This window comes from Clarias gariepinus, chromosome 5 (assembly GCF_024256425.1).
Source record: "Clarias gariepinus isolate MV-2021 ecotype Netherlands chromosome 5, CGAR_prim_01v2, whole genome shotgun sequence".
NCBI lineage: Eukaryota > Metazoa > Chordata > Actinopteri > Siluriformes > Clariidae > Clarias > Clarias gariepinus.
Genome location: NC_071104.1, coordinates 11,618,017 through 11,641,317, shown reverse-complemented (window position 1 = coordinate 11,641,317; position 23,301 = coordinate 11,618,017). Strand labels below are relative to the sequence as shown.

The 23,301-nt window shown below is 39.4% G+C and overlaps 1 protein-coding gene across 2 annotated transcripts in view; it reads right to left on the bottom strand.

Annotated features, from left to right (window-relative positions):
• ptpn4a (protein tyrosine phosphatase non-receptor type 4a) overlaps positions 1 to 23,301 on the bottom strand; it is an 82,984-nt gene that overhangs the window by 15,958 nt on the left and 43,725 nt on the right. For both annotated transcript variants that reach the window (XM_053496000.1, XM_053495999.1), the window contains exons 3-13: positions 21,583 to 21,690; positions 21,197 to 21,239; positions 21,019 to 21,097; positions 20,400 to 20,444; positions 20,249 to 20,301; positions 7,849 to 7,969; positions 7,519 to 7,606; positions 3,974 to 4,062; positions 2,832 to 2,895; positions 566 to 738; positions 93 to 161 (exon numbers count right to left, since the gene is read on the bottom strand). In XM_053496000.1, coding sequence (XP_053351975.1) covers positions 93 to 161; positions 566 to 738; positions 2,832 to 2,895; positions 3,974 to 4,062; positions 7,519 to 7,606; positions 7,849 to 7,969; positions 20,249 to 20,301; positions 20,400 to 20,444; positions 21,019 to 21,097; positions 21,197 to 21,239; positions 21,583 to 21,690 — 932 coding nt within the window. The remainder of the gene's footprint in view (positions 1 to 92; positions 162 to 565; positions 739 to 2,831; positions 2,896 to 3,973; positions 4,063 to 7,518; positions 7,607 to 7,848; positions 7,970 to 20,248; positions 20,302 to 20,399; positions 20,445 to 21,018; positions 21,098 to 21,196; positions 21,240 to 21,582; positions 21,691 to 23,301) is intronic.

Sequence of the window (23,301 nt, the reverse complement as noted above, 5' to 3'; positions counted from 1 at the left end):
TAAAGGCTCTATCCAGCATTAGCAAGCTGTTAATAAAGTGCTCTGTGATACGCTTGAAATACAAACATTATATTTGTCCTAAAAAAACTTACCTGGCAAACACCCTGTCCTTGACTCCCTTCTCCTTGCCGTACTGCACAGATTGCGCTTCGGTCCTTCCGCTGTAAAGAAAAATAATCGGTCAATATTGTTTTTAGCATGTCTACTGTCGCACAGCAGAAAAGCATTTTCTGTACTTTAAAAGGCCACTGAGACTTCACAAATCTAAAGTGTTTACACTGTAGTGATAGCCACCATTTAAATCCTGATGGATTTGAAAAGCACAGCAAAGTAAATGACATTTTTAAAACGATGCTTTATTCAAAGCGTTCCCCTGAACCAAATAAAAATCTGCTTAAAAGCATCATCAATATTTTAGCCGTTTATCCTAAGAACCAAAACTAGAGGGGCTATAACAGTGGGGGGTCAAGCTTTCTGAGAGCATAGCGTACAAACATGAAAATATATATATATATTTTTTCCTGGTATTACATGCAGCAAAGGCAATATTTGAGGTTCCTCTTACGAGTAGCGGAACTTTGATCCCAAGCTGAAGTAATGTGAGAAGAAATTCTTTTGAGGAGATACGGGCTGGTCCAGCCGAAAGAAGGTGTGATGCTCCACGCACGTCTTCCAGAGGTTCTTGCAAGATCTGTAGCTCACCATGTTGAAGCCCAGTAACGTCTCTCGCGTCTCGTTCTGAAATTAGGACGGTGGGAGTGCAGATACACTGGTAAGGTTCACATAAAGTAGGAGTGCAATGAAAACTCAGCATCTATATAGCTATAGCAATCCAAATATTCATGTCTGATATTCGTCTGTATTTAGATTAAAACCTGAAATGGATGTGGTATAAACCTATTTCCTCCCACAGAGATATTAAAACACAATATAAAACAAAAATAAATCACTCATGCAGCGTTTATTTTTCTTTATTTCTTAACATCTTTTAATCAATTTACCTGATTCGTTTAATTGAACGAGGAGAGTTCAAATGAAGACGTTTTGGTTGCGCTCAATAACAGACACGGTTATAAAAAAAAAAAACACCCTCTATTTTTCTATATAATTCCCTGCTACACTAATGCACTTATTCCAGTGTTTCACTAGTGCTAGTCCGTCAAGGTATAAAGTTTTCTCAGTATGCCGGATTTATGATTGCCCTGCCTGCTTCATGTTTAAACCTCTGGCCTCCCAGGAACTCTTTTAATGGCCCAAACATGTAGAAATGGCTCAGAGTTTTTCTTACCACTGAAATGTTTTACTGTGGCTAAGACACTCATCACTGATTTAAACGACAACAAGGCCTACTAAGGATGAATGGAAGCTGTATAAATGAAATGCATCACAATTTTACATGATTTGTAAAAACCTCCTTCGTTGCATTATGGCATATAACTAGATACAGTCTTATGCAAAAGTTTAGGCACCCCTTAAAATGAATGATTTAGGTATTTTTTTATTGAAAAGATGTTATTAATGACTATATATATATATAATTTAATTAATGACTATATTTGTATGTACATGTGACCGAATTTCAAGTGTTAACGAAAAAAAAAATTTTTAATTAATTAACAAAAAAGTAGGTGCATCTTCCAGAACAAGGTATGTATACCTATGTAAACATATTAAGGACCAAGAATCAGACCCAAAGAATAGTTTATTCATTAAAAAAAAAAAAAAAAGGACAATGTTTGCCATTTTCCTCCAACGTGACAGCAAACATTTTCATGTGATTCAAAACACCCTATTTCCATCGTTCTGTGGTAAACTATGAGCCAGCCTCTGTGTGTCACTTTTAGCAGCAGCCTCGCTCCGCTGTCAGCACGCTCCTCCATTTAGAGCACTGACTCTGCTCTTGCAAGACCTATTAAATTTGGAGCTCTGGTCTTTGCTGCTCTATTGGGCACTGGGGATTACTGTAGGGGTGAAAAAAAACATTTCTGTGTAGTTTAAGGGTCTGTAAATCACAGTGCTGTGACCCGTGTCCAAACACACACATAGACAGAAGCTCAAGGATGGAGGTGATTGGGGGTTGGGGAAAAAAATAAAAATTGGACCTCCTCAACCACACCAAGCCATCTGGCTATGAATTATGGATCATGACACTATTCAGTTCTGCTTTTAAGACAAGTGCAGAATGAAGGGGAAGGACAGGAAAGGAAAGGTTGCGTGCATTATTCACACTCCCCGGGTGCTTGCGTAGCCCTGGGTTCGTATTGTTTTGAGGGTCAAGGTGCTGACACGTGGGGATCTGGCGAAGTGCACATATAAAGTGCATTATCTGTTCTTTATAATTAATAGGCTATAAACAAGCACTCGATTCTCTCTCTCGCTTTACAACGCTGTTGACGGCAGGAAAGCAATTGTGTCTCACGCAGAGTGGTGCTGTGGGGTCGATTAGTTGTACGATGCAATGCTGATGGTTCAAGAAAGCACTTCATTAAAGATGATTATTGCTGATAAGTGTGATTGCTAGGCTGTTACTTTTTAAAAATGGTATCAGGGTGAAAGATAACGTTCTGACGAATGGTCACATTCCCGCTGAAATGACGACGCTTTCCAGTCACGGTACAAGGTCATTGTGAAAAAAAAATAAAAATTAGATGTCAAGACAAATAATTCTCTTACTTTATATATACACAAGATCTGGCAAGAGTAGGAAATGCTCATTTTATTGTGCTTTGATATTGTGATATAAGATTGCTGTCCATATTATAAACACAATTCCAAATATCCTAAGTTTAGTTTTTTTTAGCCGGAGAAACCAGTAAGGCTTCTAAACTTACCACTTCTTTTCTCAGCTGGATGAAAAACTGTTTGCATTTAAATGAGATTTTCACAATTTTCAGCCTGAAAAAAAAAAAAAAAAAAAACAAGGGAAAAACAATTAAAACACACACACACAGAAAAACTGTTACTATACCAGAATAGCAACAGCAGTAAATCACATGATCCAAGTTGCTCAAAATTTCCTGATGCCTCCTGACCCATTTAACTTCCCCTCCCCTTCTGAAAGCGCTCCTATTAAAGCCTGACTCATAGTGAGGCTAAATATACGCTGCATTATGAGAACATGCACACGCATACAGTGGGGCAAACACACGATTGAAACTAAAAGATGCCCACACCTGCATTACGAACTTCTGCTGACTGACACACACACACACAAACACACACGCAGACTCAGGCCTGTGAAGCTGAAGTTCCTGCTTTGGTGAAATGAAGATGCACAAGGCCAAGATCTTCACGTTTCACAAAAGCACAATGATGCTAAAGCTGCTTGTCGGATAACTTAGATCAGATGTGACGGAGTAATTGTGTGAATGTTAGAATGCCTGGGGTTTTTTTTTGGTCCTTCTTTGGAATAAATTTTTAAACCATATGCAAGCAGGTGCATATTAATGTCAAACTGTTGACCCTTAAAAAGCATCTTCCTTCAAAGCCTTAGCAAATGCGTCATAACAAGATAAAAAAAAAAATCAATCATGCACATTGTACAGTATGTTTGTGCATGAGAAGAGTTTGATATGAGAATTAGCAGTCATGTGGCGAGAATTTGAGTGCCGGACGTTTTCGACCTAGCTCGACCTAGCCAGCAGGGGGCCAGAGATTTCCAAACAAACAGGAGACTCAGAGCTGCAGAAAGCATGGAGGGTAAAAGATTTACGGACAGCAGACAGTTAAATGCTCATGCAACAGAAAGGTTTATAATCTCACGACGGCTGTTTGCGCTTCTGCATTTTTGAATGGTAAATATTGAAACAGGAGTGCCTCGAGGCTGGCATCAACACGCTGGTGCTTTGCAAATCGACAAACAGGCTGAGAAACATTTACTAACAGAGATGTCAGAAAAAAGGGGGAAAATTTAATCGGTAATCTAGTACTAATACACTAAGTGTTCAGTTACTGAAACAGAGGAAGCACTTACCATGGAAAGTAGTTGATTCGTACCCTGTTCTTGAAAATGCCGATTCCAGATGACATGATTCCGATGAAAATGTCAGTGTTGCTTTGATCCTGCAATCATGAATCATGCGAGAACAGAGATACAAATGATCACTAATGAGCGTGCATTCAAACACCAGACAGGTCCTCTCACTACACTGTGATCACACGCACTCCTGGATTTCTGATTAGCTGCTTTACAATTCAATACATTTTTTGCCAGTTTTTCAGTTAGTCTCTGTTAGGAAGAATTGATTCAGAAAAATGTATTCAGTTATGCATCATGATTCTTTCTGGGGCTTTCAAATGTAATATATAATTGTAATGTAAAAATGTAATTTTTATATGCTTGCATTTAAGGTTGTCAAATGTTTCTTTTCTTTATAAACCAACAGGCAACATGCTCTAAACTATTCGCACCCGTGTAGTAGGAGCAAAAATTTGACAACACACAAATCAGACAAAATAATTGAAAATCTCCAGGCAAACTATTAAACAAACATTTTTTATAAAAAATAATGCAAACTTAAAATACCATTAAATATTCCCTTGAAAATGTTGAAGCCAATTTTTTATTAGTGTTTACTGACAACGTAAATATAATGGTCAATTATCTGACTGTTTGATCACGTATAAGCAGTAGCGATAGGAATCATCAGGGATCTGGCGATAAGATACCTCTGTGCTGATTCAGTTTGGATTGCCATTCTGTAAATTTCACAATTTTATTAATGTCCCAATTCAATTTCATTTAGTTTTTCCAGATTTTGTAATAATTCTAAACAAACTTGCAAATAATTTCCTTCTACCACACTGGCTGCTGTGCTGCCCGTCAATGTGCGAACACTTTACAGCACACCAACTGTAAGATTTAATATTTTACCACTTCAATCACAAACATATATAAATGAAAAATAATAATATTGGAGTGGCTCCCAAGTAGAATAAATATGTTCTCAGTCTACAATTGACAATAAAACATTGGTCTGGTGATGATTTAGCCCAGTTCCATATTCCAAGTTGCTTCCCAATAGTTTCTAACACTATATGTTATGGAAAAGGAAATTGATACCCTAAAACAGCTTAAATTAGTTTGTTTCAAAATATGTGTGACACACTTCGAGAGTCTGGTAGTATCTTCTTGGTTTCCTGTTTGTCAAAATGTTGTAATGACCTTAATCCAACAGCGTTAAGGTTGTTCCTTTGATTAAAAAACACAAGACCAATGTTGACTACATGACATTTGAACAACATTAATGATATAAAATGACCCCAACACAACGTTGCAAACACCACTTAGGAAAATTCTGTTTCTGTGGATGGACTGGTAGCTCCGTCACAGACGTGTCACAGGCGTTCCCTCTGGATGTACCAGTAGGCAGCATTATCAACAACTTAGGTCATACTGTAAGGTTAATATATCTTCATTTGATTACTAGATCATCATTAGGTGAAAAGAGGGATTGCTAATCAAATTGGACATGATGGGAAGTGATGGAGGTAAACTGTTTAACTGGGTTAAAGACTTTTTGAGCTGAAGAACTATTCAGATAAAAAAAGGCTAAATATCAAACCATTGTATGGTAGAAAATGGAACTCACCAAACAATGTGTGATCTCTGAAATGCTTACAGAATAATGGGGGGAGCTGTTGTCCTGCTTAAGCAGAGGACTTTTGTCAAACTACCCGTTATTACACCAGCAGACGAACTCAAGCTTGCCCCAAAGCATCCAGGTTTTAAAAATACGACAGGACAAGAATCCTGCCGACCAGGATGAGTGTGTGCGTTCTCGGTGATACCACCTCAGAACTAAAATGCACATAATGGGAATTGGAGGGAACTTGTTTAATTGGGTTTAAGTCTTTCCTGAACTATGTAACCTCAGGCAGCTTCATCAACTTTTATGTCAGGTAATAATATTTTGCTTAGGATAGTAAATGCAGATATAACGCTTTGTTAAACAAGGAGCACGACAAGATAACGTCCGGAAACTGCAATATACCAAAACATCATCCTGCGAAGCAGCCCAAACGGAAAGACCCGCTTATCGTCTGAGATCTGTTCTGTGAAACCGATGCGGGTCGAAGGTTGTGTGAGCAACATATTATAGTACGGAAATTTGGGAATGATTATACATTTTGTGGTAATATTTCTAATAGAAAATTAAAGAGGGTTAATGTTACAACACTACGAGGCACATGCTGAAGGTGAAAAGCTGTTGTGTCTGTCCCAATCTCTGATCTGGTAAAACGCCAAGGATCTGGTAAAACGCTGTGCGAACAGATGTTACGTAACACAAATGCTACAGAAAAAGTTCACAAAAAAAATTCATTGTTTTGAGCTTGTATTTGCAATGTTACATTGGGGTAATTAAATCAACGTTTTTATCAACAACATTTTCTCAAGTCATTCCAACTTACAAAAAAAAAAAAGTCTTTGTTCTGACTTGCAACATCATTACAGCGATATTACCCTGATCATCCGGCATTAGGCTTCCTGCTGGGCTGGTGCTGTATTTTTCATGACACTGGTGAGAAATTGGTAGGGGTCTGTGGCTCTAATGTGACTGGAGGCATTTCTACATTTCAACAACGTTAATGGGAAAAATTTAATCATCAATCTCAGATGTACTGTCAGTGAGTCAGTTTCCACTGTTAACGTTCTTCTCTTGCTTACCGTCTCCCAGGTATGCTCAGTCTGACATTAATGATATAGACTTTGCAGAGGTAGTGAATGTTTTAAGATCCAGAGCACAATGTGGGTAAGTGAAACAGATTCAGCCCAACTAATTAGATTTCTACGAGATGAAGCGCATGATGCCATTTGCAGTAAAATTAACATGAACGAACCCTGAAGCATGGGTAGATAATCTGTATTTGTGCTGGACAGACTAAAGTAACACTGCATCTCTCTCTGTACATAGAGATAAAGCAAAGGTATATTACCACTGGAACTATGGGTAATGTAGGAATCTTGAATTAATTATAAAATATCGCATAGATTAATTATGCAAAGGTGATTCGGCATGGACTTTTTGTTTTGCTTTATTGCTTACAATTATTGCCTTATACCCATTCCATCAAACTGCTCTTTGGCCTAAATCATAAGCAGCATGACATATAGTTTCCCAAATGTTTTAAAAAGATCAGCAGAGAAAGACAAATAGATTAAGAGATCTGGGAGGCTTTTGATGGATGGTCTTCACACACAATAACGCACAATAATATGGCACAGGAACTCCTTCAGACTGCTCTTTATGATAAACACGTCCAATGAAATGCTTTATTTATTCATTTATTTATTTATTTTTCTAATTGTGCGTTAGATCATTTTTAAAATCAGTTTACTCAAGAACAGCTTTGAGAGTAAGATCATGGTCTACTGCTTTAGTTAGAATGCATTTAAAATGGATTGAATGACTAGAAAGTCTATAAAGGCATGGATAAAAATATGTATCACAGGACTGCATCGTGACTAGGACCGTATGTGTATACAGAGATACGTGTGAATCTCTTGGATGCTCTTACCCTTGCATAGTGCAGCTCCACTCCATAGAGCTCCAGCGTGCGAGCTGTGTTTAAATAACTGAACTCTGACTCTGCCGGGCTTAGTCCGCTGCAGAAGTGAAGGAGACAGAGAGGAAAAGAAGGAGGCGTGAAAACAGAGTGAGTTCACGAGAGCTCGTGAGTCTTTCAGAAGCGTGCAATCTGTGAATGAATGGATGTCTGGCGCAACACAACAGGCTCAGTGTCCTCAGCCATGGCACTGGATCAGCAGAGAGCATATCCAGCTCCAGGACAGGAAACGAACACCAGTATGCTATAAATAAATAAAAATCAACAGAGACTCGTACTAACCTGTGCTGCTGGTGATGCTTGGCCACTTCTTTCTCGAAGCCCTGCGGCTGATTGGGAATAAAGCAGAACTCGGAAAGGTAGCTGGGTGGGTTCTCCGCCTCTTTGTAGTCCCCCAGTTCGGCTGAATCAAACAATACAGGAGACGCATTCAATTTTCAGAGAAAAACAGGCAAGATTTGGCTCATTGTCCCAACCCTAACCTCCAAATAAGAACTTAACAGTAACATTATTTGCATCATCAGCTTTTAATTGACCTTTTACAGACACATGACTACCATGTGGTTATTCAACAGTATTTTTATTTTTAATGACGCTTGAGGTGTATTTTGGAGTCAAAAATATAAAGAATATTACTTTCCCTTATAAATGCTTTCTCACAGAGTTAAAAGAGTAAACCAGTAACTCATAGCTTCTATTCTGCTCTTTATTTTCATATGCAGTATGCTATGCTAACGTATTTAAAAGGGAAACCAGTGTGTGAAAATGGATGAAGAATGCAATAAGAATATTAATTTGCAGAAGTTTGATTCATCAACATAACCTGATTACCTTAGATGATGTACAAATATGTGATTCTTCCTGGATTTGTAGATGTTTGATAGCATTAGCTCATTCAGTGCTCTTTTGAAAATGGGACGATGCTATGGAACATTTGTCACAATCATTTTCTTAATTTTTTATTCAAATTACTCCAGAATAACCAAACTCTGTTTGAACTAACCTTAAAAACCAGTACAAATTTTTTTTTTCTTTAATGCACATCTTTCACTTAAAATGTTTATTAACATCTTGTTTTTTCAAGCTGAAACATACAGGATGTAAATCTCATGAACTATAATCTCGATATGAAAGATTCCATGACAAAGATCTGTATAATAAAATTTATGCACCAAACTTTCTTTACATTATGGTGATTTTTTCATTTCCATGTTGGCAAATTAAAATAGACCCATCTTTGAGGGTCACATAAATATTATTTACATACACCGGTCTCAACAGCACTACAATGTGCGTGTTAATACTCCAGGTGAGAGAATAACAGCCCTTTAATAAAGTTTTTTTATCATACCTCACTCTCCCTTCTTTTACTTCGTCACCAAATGTGCTGTTTCTATTTAAATAAGCTACTGCTGAGCCACACCCATCGAGAGAACAGCAGAGACCTAAGCAACAATCTTCACTTTTACCCTATTGTCACCTTATACTGTATAAGAGCCCTGGAGAAGGAGCTCCTGTATGATGTCACAATATGGTAAACAATCTAATTAGCTCGTTTAAGCCTTTAAAAAATACTAAAAAATTTTGTTCATGTTTTGCACACACACACACACACACACACACACACACACACACACACACTTCTACGTTTCAAATGGCTAAAACGTGAGTTAAGTTTACTTTAAGCCTGCCTAGATGTGACAATCCCAAAGAAATTTTTAATTTTCGAAGAGGCCAGATTGTTGGTCAGTCTGAGGCTAGACTGTCCCAGAGACAAAGAGCTACATTAGGAATCTTAAAGTCTTTTTACCGTTAACAATATAATTATAGTTAAAGAAAATTTGTAAAACACCACTGGATTCTCAACCTGGACCTTCTAAATGCACTGTTAAGGCTGTTTGAAGATCTATTAAGAACAACCCCCTCATTATACTACTAGGAATTGTTGCATTTAAGCCGCTAAAACAAAGTTAAACACGTATTAATAACACATTAATAACTAAACCTTACTTGCTCAAAAATGTAACATGTATCGGAGCAGACATTTTATCCAAAACCTATCACTGTCTATTGACTTTTTGCATGTCAGTGCATAATAAATCCGGAAAATTTTACAGGTGGCTGGGTTTTGAGATTAGACAGCTGTAGCGAATAACAGGGCTCCCATAGAGAGAACAGTCAATGGATCACATTCCTGAACACCCTCTTCCAGCATGCATGGCACCATCCTGATAACCTTATCTGGTTTGCTATCTTAAGGGGGACGTCTGTAAAACTAAGAAACTTCACAAGGCCAGATGCTTTGAAGTAGACCCCGAAACTGAGGGTGTAAATCGGCGATCCGGTAAACAAAGAAGACAGTTTTACAGCTCCACCCCAAGCTGGGGAGGAAGAGGCCTCATCACACCTGGACAGTCTCTTGACCTCTGGAAGACATGCCTTTCCATGAACAAAGGCATACGGCATGGACACTATTTTAAACATCTTTAAAGTGTGCCAGTAGGGCAAAACGTATTTACATATATTTACTCAGGTCCTTTTATTCCTGTGTACATGTTTGATTAATCTGCATAACGTTCAAGGTGTAATCAGCATTTACAAACCTTTTTATTAGATAAAGGAAGGAATGAGTGGGTAAGATATGTAATGTTTGGTGTCAATCTCAAGCTGGCTTTATTTCAAGAATGTTGGTGAACATGGGTAATTGGTAGCATGAACAGAGCTCATGCAAAATTACTTTTTATAAAGTATTAAAAACTCCAACCGGATGGGTCACACGTGACAGCCGAAACACCTGGCTAATTTATGCATGGAAGGAGGAACCACGTGAGGTGTGGCTAAGCCCTGCAATCACATCCGATTGGATGAATCACCTGTGGGACAGACTGACCCCCAAGGAACAAAAACCCTCAGGAAGTCCACAGGAAAAAAAGAGGAGGAAGAGAAGTTATCATCACAACTGCAACCTACAACATCTTCCAAGCAGCTCGGGCTTCCGCCCTTGCGGGCGCTGCGCCGCCGCTGCTGGCGTCATCCGCTCTTCAAGAACTCTCAACGAGACTTCATGCCAGAACTCCAAAGCCCAGCAACGAAGGAAACCTCAGGAGAAGTTCCAGAGCGCAGCCATCGGTAACCAGGCAACCAACGCCTCACCGAAGGGCTTTTCCGACTGACGTCATCTCTACAACAGCGCACCAACCAACCAGCAACGCTGTGATTCCCTTCGTTGGAGGTGAACCCACGGATGAGAACGAAACATAACGCAAGTAAACAAACAAAGCTGCATACCTTGCTGAAGTTGGTGCTCGTTTCATAACTAAACCGTAAGATTGAACCCAAGACTCTGCTCTTGTGACTTTCGTTGATCTAGTAACCAGTACTAGAATAACTTCATTCATTTTCACTTGCCAAATTGTTTGTGTGAATGTGTGTGTGTGTGTGCGCGTGCGTTCAAGTAGTGTAGTTTCATGTATCGTAGATTAGTCAAATAAATTCTCGTTTCTTTATAAAGTACTGTTGTCTTGGTCATGTATTTTAAAGTCTAAACATTTGCCCAGATCGTGTTACCTTGCTCATAAATTGCTTAATACTAGATTTTGTGTTATAGCTGTTGGCCATGTGATAACCAGAACTAGTAAGATACACTAAATTGTGCTAAACGCTGGACGGGTAGTCAATATAGTGTACGTAATAAATTTTGATTCAATTAATCAAATTAAAACGAATCGTTAAAGATTCGATACAACTCTGACCCAGAGCTAAAAATTACTTATTAATGATGAAGGATGCGTTGGCATTGTGTTCACATTAAAATGTCTATATTTATTGGTGGACAATGCAACCGTCATTCGTTGTCTTGATTATGTAAACCCTACGTATTAATGATGAAGAATGCCGGAAACTATTCATGGTCATTATTCTGTTAAAACTCTACCTATACACAGTATTATGGTGGAGAATGCCGGCAGCTATTCATTGTCATTATAACGTTAAAACGCTACATATATAATGGTGGAGAATGAAAGCGGGCATTGTTTGGCTTAAAAAATTCATAAAACCAAGACCGTTCACTGTATCTCTTCTATTGTCCAGAAATAGATTAGAGGCGGAGAAACAGATTTTTGCGATACTGTATACGTCCTTGTCTCGCGGCACACCACTGAGTGAATGAATGAAATGCAACACGAACTTACTTTCGTGATTGGATGGTTCAAAACCACCTTTAGTATTGTACTTTAACAGCCACTATTTGTCCGACATTTAGTCATGGTTAATGGTTAAAGTAAACTTGTAAAGACGAAGAAATCTCTTTACATTTTAATACTATAAAGATCGCCTGTTGGAACGAAGAAATCTTCCTTCACCGCGATAAAGATTGATTGGAGCGATGTTCCTCCTATCATCTTTTAAAAGGCCTTCATAGCGAGCGCGAGATGCTTGTTCCATTTTCAAGCTTAGCTATATGTTAAATTAAACTGCAGCTTATAATATTAAACTTGTACTGTAAAGACGAAGAAATCTCTTTACATTTTAATATTATCAAAATCGCCTGTTGGAACGAAGAAATCTTCCTTCACCGCGATAGAGATTGACTGGAGCGATGTTCCTCCTATCATCTTTTAAAGGCCTTCATAGCGAGCGCGAGATGCTTGTTCCATTTTCAAGCTTAGCTATATGTTAAATTAAACTGCAGCTTATAATATTAAACTTGTACTGTAAAGACGAAGAAATCTCTTTACATTTTAATATTATCAAAATCGCCTGTTGGAACGAAGAAATCTTCCTTCACCGCGATAAAGATTGATTTGAGCGATGTTCCTCTTATCATCTTTTAAAGGCCTTATATTATCATAAAAACAGCGAAGAAACCCTGTTTTTATTTGTAAGTGTGTAGGCAGCGAAGAAACCCTGCCACGCATCTTTGTGCAGCTAATTTGCGCAAACCCTAAAGTCAAATTAGTGTGTAACAAACAGCGAAGAAACCCTGTTTGTAATTCTTAGTGTGTATGCAGCGAAGAAACCCTGCCACACACACCTTTGTGCAGCTAATTTGTCTCAATGGTGAATCTGCCTGTGCGATGTTCCACTTGCAAATTCACTCAAGTAAAATGTGCGGTTAAAAGCCACGTTTGTTTTTGTGTTTAATGTCGGTATGTTTGTCTGACAAAGGGCTGAGATACGCCGAGATCTCAGCAACATTGTTGTCTTAAATGTAGTAACAACTAAGTTGTGTGCCCCACTCTAACGAGTGGAGTCGAGGTCGTGCAGCTATAAAGAGCTAACTAGTGTTGTTCGGGTTGTTCATTGTTAAATGCGCTGCCATTGTCACTGATCACCCATAACTGTTGAACTAGCACGCTCGTTTAAGTGTACGTAACCATAGCGACGTAACGCATTCCGCCCGCGCTATCTAATACCAGTTGTAAACAAAGTCTAGCATGAGCTACGTCAGTTAGCAAACCTAGCGCGTTTACCATGTAGCCTGTGTGCATGTAGCATCTGTGCTAGTAGCATTTAAGGCTAGCGGTTAGCACATAGCATCTTTCAGTTGTGAATGCACTGTTCGAAAGTTGTTAGTGACCTAACCTCGTTACACCCAACTTTAACTCACACCAGTGGGTCTTTTTCCTTTTTCTCTTCTGACCCCCTCTTTATTACTTTACCTATACGTAATGGATTAAGCAAAATTACTTTCATTGATTTTGATGACATCATGAAATGTTGATCATTGTCTAATTGTTTTAATCTAAAACTTAAATTCAATTTCATAAATTATTACAGATTCGGTGTTCATCGTACACTGTAACTGTAACTATTTATATGATTTTGATGATAAACATCTTTTAAAATTCATCATCGACTATCATTATTAGTTTGAAATTTTTTAAAATTAAGTAATAAATTAAAAGTCGTGTCTCTAATTTAATGATAGATGATCAATGGAGTTAATAACAAATTGCTCCTACCAATTCTAGTGCTAATTAATGCTCAATAATTAGCTATAATTCATAATTTGAAATTCAAATTTGAAAGTTCTCGCATTATCCACCAGGGCTTTTGTCACCCAGTTTTAACTAACTTGGTCAACCCTGATAAGTGTCCTCACATTAGTAGGAAACCCCACACTTTCTTTTTCTCTTTAACTCAGTTTTTCTCCTGGTTTGACTACTGCTGCTATTCTAGGATTGTACCTGTGAAAGTCACAAAAGCAGAGAACGGTAGAAACGTTACATATTGTTGAAGCGTGAATTCTTAAGTTTAAAAGCTCCCGACTCTCACCGTACCTTCCCTTTTCGTGCTGGGATCCTACCTAGCCAAGGTTAAAGCAGGTCAACTAGGAAACCGTCCATAAAATTTTGAAGACGTGTTTAAAAGTGTTTCAATCTGTGTATGGTTGTCAACCCTAATGCTGAGTTAACCAATACTGTCATTGTTATTGTTTCTTTCGCCTAGAGAAAATCTTAAATAACAATCACATACTGAGAAATCCCCACCTTGAAACCCCTTTTACTTAGGAGCACCCTTCCAAATCAAACTTAATAAAAACAAAAGGGGGAGGGAAAAACAAAATTTGGCATTAAACCTATTCTGCCACAGAAAGGCGCTTTGTTTTCCTCAGCTTAACATTAGCTCTAACCTTTCCATACAAAAAAAAGGAACCTCCTCTTATAGCAAAGTAGAAAATTACCATTACTACTCTATCCCTTGCTCTGTGTTGTTGTTCTTTTCTGCATCGGTTCTCTAGCCATGCTAACTGTGTGTTCACTAGCTCTTCCCACAGAAACTCCCAGTTAGTAGCACGCCCACCAGAGGACCACAGTCACAGAGAACCACACTCGGCAGTAGCCCAAACTTACACATCTGTTTGCTGTGTTTGTTGTTTTTTTTCTATTTTGTTTCTTTCTCTCACATCTGTGTCAGTCGTGGTTCTAGAACCCCATCAAAACATGTCTCGCACCACAGACCTGTCAGTCGCTGAAAAGATCTGAAGACATGGACAAGTGTTGCAACCGACAGCTTCCTACCTAAGGCTGCCGAAACACTAAAGTACCAGACGCCAGACCAGCTAGATGACAACTTAACGAGCCGTATGAGACAAGACCCAAGTCAGTGCTATAGTCCCAATGAACTGTCCAACATCACCGGCTCCTTATGTCACACACTCATTGTCGCATTAATGCTGCGCAACAGGCACGCCGCCTATCTACAGCAGGAGCTGGCGTGTGCAACAACGCATCAAGCAACTGAAACTGGAAGCTCAGGAGCGACAGAAAGGGGGTGACGAGGTAGAGCAGGACAAAGTGAAAATCACTGTGCTGCAAGCAATTCTGGCAACTACTACACGTGAAAGTGAACAAGGCAAGGCAAACTACGCTGATCTCTCCGACAGGCTGCAGTATGCAAAAGAGCTACTAGAAAAGGCCACGTCTGACCCCAGGGAGAAAAATGGCAGAATTAAAGCCCTCAAAACTCACCTGGACAAGCAAGGAACGAGCTCAGCTACCTCATGCGACAGATGGACCATAGCAAAGAAGAGTCCTACAGCGTCACCGAGGAACTCAAGCCCGCCTGTGAATGGTGCCACGATCCGTCAAGGTAACGACATGCATGCATCTTAACCCTGTTGAGCAGGACCAGGTCCCCTGTTCTTGGACCGATACGTAGTGGAAGAAGCGACGGGCGGGGCGACGCATCCCCCAGCCCCCTTCAAAGAACCCTACCTCATGGCAGAACACCGGGAACCTGCTCCCTCCAGCCACAGAGCATCGCATGGCGCAGAACTTGACCAACTCGCCAGGCACCTTGATAAATTTATGCCACGTCTGCCAGGCAGCCAAGATTTCCAGACTTATGTATGAAAAGTGATCTCCATCTAGAAAAGAGACTCCACATCACTGACCAAGGTAAACTCTGGCTTTGAACAACATACAGCCCAAAAGTGTGCAGCTACCTAAAGTGTGCAGCTCACCCAAAGACTGACTACCATCTGCTCCGGGAAGCTCTCAACAAAGATTTCTGACCTTGAATCAGAACAATGATTCAACAAAGAAACTAGTCAAAAGTCTAAGCTAATCCAGCTCAAGCCCAAGCCACAAATGAGCTGAAGACATCACCAATGTCAAGACTTTTAAGAACTGATGAGAAGGATGATTAAAGAGTTGTTCCAAACTGAAAAGGGGGGAAGAACAGACCACTGACACAGATCAACTGTCGTATACCTTTCACCACAGTAACATACTTTGGTCCTTCTAGGAAGGTACATACAGATATTTTATTCACTTTTGTAAACAAACACCTAATCACCCTCCTCTGTCTGCACTGCTAGGCCCAACCTCTGGTAGAGAGGAGTTGCTCCACACATGCGACACTAGTTTAGTTTCCTCAACCTATTTGTGTCCTTGTGGCCCTTTCTCTTTGTGTTTGTCTATTTTTTCCCCCTGCGTTTTCTCTTTCTTTGATCAGGGAATTATCTTAACCAAGCTTGAGTACAGCTCCCAAAAATTAGGTTGACTCTTTCCACCCAAAGTGAAAGTAAATCGTTGTCAGCCAATCGAAACAACCCAATTTGGGATAAAGCCTAGCCAAAAGCACCCCATGTCGTTTTAAGTGTTCGTAACCAGACCATACGAGGTAACTAGGTTATGCACCATGATTCAGTTGGTTATGGAGGTGTTGTTTGTGTCTTGTGTGTGCCTGTTCTCTCTCTCTATGTTTCTACTTCCAGTGCCCGCTGATGTTCGCGAATGGAACTTCACCGAGCAAAAAGGGGGATATGTAGCGAATAACAGGGCTCCCATAGAGAGAACAGTCAATGGATCACATTCCTGAACACCCTCTTCCAGCATGCATGGCACCATCCTGATAACCTTATCTGGTTTGCTATCTTAAGGGGGACGTCTGTAAAACTAAGAAACTTCACAAGGCCAGATGCTTTGAAGTAGACCCCGAAACTGAGGGTGTAAATCGGCGATCCGGTAAACAAAGAAGACAGTTTTACAGCTCCACCCCAAGCTGGGGAGGAAGAGGCCTCATCACACCTGGACAGTCTCTTGACCTCTGGAAGACATGCCTTTCCATGAACAAAGGCATACGGCATGGACACTATTTTAAACATCTTTAAAGTGTGCCAGTAGGGCAAAACGTATTTACATATATTTACTCAGGTCCTTTTATTCCTGTGTACATGTTTGATTAATCTGCATAACGTTCAAGGTGTAATCAGCATTTACAAACCTTTTTATTAGATAAAGGAAGGAATGAGTGGGTAAGATATGTAATGTTTGGTGTCAATCTCAAGCTGGCTTTATTTCAAGAATGTTGGTGAACATGGGTAATTGGTAGCATGAACAGAGCTCATGCAAAATTACTTTTTATAAAGTATTAAAAACTCCAACCGGATGGGTCACACGTGACAGCCGAAACACCTGGCTAATTTATGCATGGAAGGAGGAACCACGTGAGGTGTGGCTAAGCCCTGCAATCACATCCGATTGGATGAATCACCTGTGGGACAGACTGACCCCCAAGGAACAAAAACCCTCAGGAAGTCCACAGGAAAAAAAGAGGAGGAAGAGAAGTTATCATCACAACTGCAACCTACAACATCTTCCAAGCAGCTCGGGCTTCCGCCCTTGCGGGCGCTGCGCCGCCGCTGCTGGCGTCATCCGCTCTTCAAGAACTCTCAACGAGACTTCATGCCAGAACTCCAAAGCCCAGCAACGAAGGAAACCTCAGGAGAAGTTCCAGAGCGCAGCCATCGGTAACCAGGCAACCAACGCCTCACCGAAGGGCTTTTCCGACTGACGTCATCTCTACAACAGCGCACCAACCAACCAGCAACGCTGTGATTCCCTTCGTTGGAGGTGAACCCACGGATGAGAACGAAACATAACGCAAGTAAACAAACAAAGCTGCATACCTTGCTGAAGTTGGTGCTCGTTTCATAACTAAACCGTAAGATTGAACCCAAGACTCTGCTCTTGTGACTTTCGTTGATCTAGTAACCAGTACTAGAATAACTTCATTCATTTTCACTTGCCAAATTGTTTGTGTGAATGTGTGTGTGTGTGTGCGCGTGCGTTCAAGTAGTGTAGTTTCATGTATCGTAGATTAGTCAAATAAATTCTCGTTTCTTTATAAAGTACTGTTGTCTTGGTCATGTATTTTAAAGTCTAAACATTTGCCCAGATCGTGTTACCTTGCTCATAAATTGCTTAATACTAGATTTTGTGTTATAGCTGTTGGCCATGTGATAACCAGAACTAGTAAGATACACTAAATTGTGCTAAACGCTGGACGGGTAGTCAATATAGTGTACGTAATAAATTTTGATTCAATTAATCAAATTAAAACGAATCGTTAAAGATTCGATACAACTCTGACCCAGAGCTAAAAATTACTTATTAATGATGAAGGATGCGTTGGCATTGTGTTCACATTAAAATGTCTATATTTATTGGTGGACAATGCAACCGTCATTCGTTGTCTTGATTATGTAAACCCTACGTATTAATGATGAAGAATGCCGGAAACTATTCATGGTCATTATTCTGTTAAAACTCTACCTATACACAGTATTATGGTGGAGAATGCCGGCAGCTATTCATTGTCATTATAACGTTAAAACGCTACACAGCTGAGGAAATTGCCTTGTACTAAGCGGTCCATAAAAGTGCTTAAGCAGTCAGCCCGAGGAACAATTTCGATTGATTCAAAACCAACCCTGGAGTTAGTGAGTAACTCGGCTCGCCATGAGTCGGATCGTTATCGTTTCAGGATTTTCTGGTTGAAAACACTCTTGATCTCTATGGAACATGATAAAGGAAAAAAAAAAATAATACAATACAACACGATATGGAAAGGTTGCATGCTGGTTCACATCACCTGCTGTGTGACCTACATACTGACTCAGCTGCACAGTTAAACGCTTTTAGCCCCCTAAGTTTGGTCAATCTGGTGATGAGGGTCTCTGACACGCGCACGCTCTCTCACACTCGTGTGCACACACTCTAGGCCGAATCAGCCCGATTGGGATAACGTGGTGTATCGGGAGCCGTGTTCTAAGCGCACATGGAGGTTTTACAAGCTCTGGCTTGTTCAGCGTCGAGACTCTGCGCTGCTGGAATGTGCTACGCTGGCCCGGATCTGCTGCAGTTTTTAAACAGTGCTGTGGTTTTAGAATTTCCTATTTCGTTTCTCAGATAAATCATGTGATGATGCCACTCTCTTACCATAAGCCCTACTTTCATGTGCAACCACAAGGACTTAATCTGTAGCACTTCACACTTCAACAATCACCACAACAGCTACAGCTTTAACACACAACAGTAATATCCGCGCTACTGTATTACACCCCGGCACACAAGTCTCTTGATCGGCCATTATTTCTGTAAAACAGCATGGCTCGGACAGTAGCTCAGGATGTAAGGCATGACAGGTTAATATTGATGCGCTCATTCTCATGTGTTATTGTTTCTATAATAAGTTCATTCACCAGGACTTGTACAGCTTTACTTCATTAATAACATGGTGTGGTAATATGAACTATGATTATAGTTTTAACAGAGGTAAAACTATAATAAATGATAGAGGGGTGTTTTCTGTTTTAAGGCATTTTATTTATAATTTATGGGAGGAGTCTTATCTGTAAGCGCTCCGTAACAGTCACAGTGCTTTGCAAAGTTTATGAGCACCGCAAAGTCTTTAGCAGAAAAGATGAGAGAGAGAGAGAGAGAGAGAGAGAGAGAGAGAGAGAAAGGGGAAATTAAAGGAGAAAATAGATCTCAGAGGAAAATAAGATGTAAAATAGTTTGATATGGAAAAGTGTGTGCGTGTGTGTGTGTGCGCGTGTGTGTGTGTGTGTGTGTGTGTGAGAGAGAGAAAATTTAATGAAAGAATGGAAAAAAAATTGAAAATGAGAAAAGGAGAGAAAGAAAATAATAGAGAGAAAGAGGGGAAAAGAGGGAAAAGAGAAAGGAACAGAAGGAGAGAAAAAGAAAGAGGAAAAAGAGAAAAAGCATAAAAAGGGGAGCAAGCAAAAAAGAGAAAAGAAAAAGCGAAGGAAGAGAGATAGAAGGGGAGAGGGATTGTAGACACTGTCTAGAGTGTAAGTGAGAACAGGAGCTATCTTGTCTCTCAGACATTCCACAATCTAACAATAAACTGTGTGACATTTTATACGTTAATAAACTAAACACTGTAACCATCATCACGCTATATGAAAGCAACACTATTATCAAAATAACTATAATAGTTTATAAATAGTTTATTTATAGTTATTATAAATATAAATAGTTTAAAAAATGGCTTAATGTTGCTCACCACCACCTTTGGTGTACATTTAAATGGTGTGTTTTAAAGAAGTTGTTGAACCAGGCTCCGTTCCAATCAGGGCTTCGATGTACTAAGAAGACTTTTTACCTTATCCAAGCAATAGTGATACGCTGGGATAAGTGCATAGCGATGGTATAGTGAATTATTTAGAGAAAAAAGAAAGATTTTACTTTCAGAACGGTGTACTTATCTCCTGCGCTACCAAACGTCCCGGGTTTTACTTGAACGCCTTCGTACTCATCAGTCTTACTTTTAATCAGTGTTCTTTAAACTACAGTGGTTCATGAGCACATACAGTACAGTAACAGTGACCAAACTAATGGCTTTAAACACTTTTGTCTATACTCACACTGAACAGCGTAGGAGGCCAGTAGTGCGGCAGTGTTGTGCGGACAGGGCAGTCTAAAAAACACAATACACACTCTGTTAACTCGCCTAATGCCTTTTAATGTAAGGTAATAATTTATGGTTTGTATATCGAACGCATAGAAGCTGCTCACCTCCCACTAAGTATGTCCTGCTTGATCTGCAAAAAATACTGGTACCTTAAGAGTGAAGAGTGGAAAAAGAAAAGAGAGAGAGAAAGAGAGAGAGAGAAAGATTAAATCAACACTGGAAAATGCACAATTGTTTTTGTTTAAATTTATAACATTTACTCTGTCAATTTGCCTGGAAAACATTAGCCATGTTTACATGCACAATATGTCTTCAATCTGACTGCAATAATTCCTATTAGTGACATCCACAGTCTCATCCATCTCTTTTTGTAAAAAAAAGGCAGAGATAAATAAATGCTATAGAGCAAGGATGCAATTAAAACAGAAAGGGAAAAAAAACAGTAAATAGTAACTAATAAAACATAGTATTTTGGGGGCCAATGCTTTAAGGATCTTTTAGTGTTGGGAACAACTTGTGCGTTTTTATAAAGAGATTAGCTTCAAAGGTATACTATTCAAACACACAACATGCAGCAGCTGGTTTAAAGCAGAAAGGGGCAAGAGTTTCTAATTTGCATATCTGGATTGAGGCTTGCGTGCTATGAAACGGTTACATCATGAAAACTGTGTCAGAATGCACGGAGGTCAGAGATTGTGACTGTAGAGGTCAAATCGCACACACCGTGTGTACTCTTCCTGAAGTTTGCTGGGGTCACTCACAAAAAACTTCACCCGGAAGTTCAGATGATGTGGAGATCCCCCTGGTCGATGAGAACAACAAGAACATGTCAACGAGGACAACAAAAAACAACTGGTATTAAGCGACTACATGGTTCAGTGCCACATTTTAATACACTTACTTTTTAATTGCTTCCTGATGGGTTTGTTTGGATCCAGCCACTTCTGTTAGAGACAACGAGAGAGGGAGGGAGAATCTCAATAACAACAAGGCAGCAGTCCAATACAGTATTGATCAATGATCAATCACATTGAAGAAGTTAGAGGTGCAACGCTTTACACGTCTAATCAGTGTCATACCAGTTACTTAAATTTTTGACTTCTGTGCAACTTTAATGCTTTCTCAGCGTCGTGCTTATTTAAATCTTCCAACATTTTAACCATTTAAATTAAACTGTTCTTTACATTCTAAAATGCAGGCTGGGTTGTACCAAATGAAAGGATCCGATTGTGAATAATCATGAGTGGAGGTGCTTAGCTTAAGCCTGAGCATGACCTCAGAACTCACCGGGCTGTCGGAGGATTCGTCGGCCAGGTGCAGCCCGAAATAGTCTCTCTCGGTCAGCTCCAGGTGCTTAAAAACTGCGTCCAGCAGGACCTGTCCTTGATCGTGCTTCTGCGTAAATCAACACACACACGCACACACACACAGTAGAAGAAAAAAAAAAGTCATAATCTGACGAAAACCTGAGATAAAACTTGCTAAAAAGGGTTCACCCAATTACAAAGAAAAGTTACCCATTTTGTGTAAACTCACTACTATAAGGTCAGATATGTTCCTTTGTTTGAGCTCTTAATTAGAGCTTTGAATTTCAGCTAGACTGTCAAATCTATTTGTTTTTTTTTAGACATTTTGATTAACGATTTGATTTGACAGCACTTGATTAGGGTCTAATTGACTGTACTTCGAGCAGCTATATTTCGTACATGTTTTGAAGTATTAAAAACTAATAAACGTATCTAAAAAATAATGAAATACTTTGTAACATGATATTTTAAATATTATGTCTCATACACTGCAAAAATCTTTGAATACTGTACTGCCAAATCATCTGCTCCACACTCCAGTCCAGCAGATAGCAGAAATTTACCAAACTCAAAAGAGGTAAATGCAAATGAGAAATATTTTACAGGAATTTGTCAATTTTAGACCAGTTAATGTTTGCAAGTTTAACTAAATTACTTAAAAGGTGCAAATCAATTTTAAATCAAAAGATGACCCAGATTCGATTAACTGACCAACAAAAACTGGTTAAAGTGCAAAACTCTGATACATACTGTATGTTATAATAATCTAGAAAAGATTTTAATCTATACATATTTTTAAACTGTACAGTTGGCGTGTCTGTACAATCCAGTTCTTGGGTCAACTCTCTAATTTAGGCCCTTCTCCTCCGAACGCTCACTTTAGCCGGACTCCAGGAAGAGTCCTGGTGGTTCCTAACTAATTCTATTTCTGAATGATTGAGCCCACTCATCTGGACCTTCAACGCTGCAGAAATGTTTGCTTACCCTTCCCCAGTTCAAGGATGATCATGGAAACAGGATGCACCTGAGCTTAATTTTCAGTGTCATGGCAAAGGATGTGAATACTGTACTTATGTACATATGATTTTCAATTTTTTTTTTTTTCATAAATGCAAAGATTTCAAACAAACGCCCTTCATGTTGTCATTATGGGGCATTGTTTGTAGAATGTTGAGGAAAATGATAAATGTAATCCATTTTGGTATAAGGGCTGTAACATAGCAAAGTGTGGAAAAAGTAAAGTGCTGTAAATACTTTTCGGATGCAGTGCATATATACACATTTTAGTGGTTTATAGTTCGATTTAATGATGTGGAAGTTAGTTCCTAATCTACCTTTATTATAGTCTCAATAAACAATCTTTATTTGTTCCTTTTCCTTTCCTAATCCAGCCTCACGCTTTTCTCTCTGCTTCACTTTACATTTTAGCAGCAATAAAGTCATTTCCTCCCTAGCCTCTCCCTCTCTCTCGCCCTTCAAAAGCACAGCTCATGAATTTGCTGAGAGACCGGAAATCGTAAACTCCTTTGTCCTAAAGGCTTTCCTGTGCTGATTATTGTTACAATGCACCATGACTTTTACAAAGCATTTTCCAGTCCAACAGAAGAGCTACTGTAGCTCAAATTGTTGGTTCTGATGGAAAAAAAAGAAAGAAGGCAAGCTGGCAAAGGCAGTGTGATGATGCTCTGGGCAAAGCTCT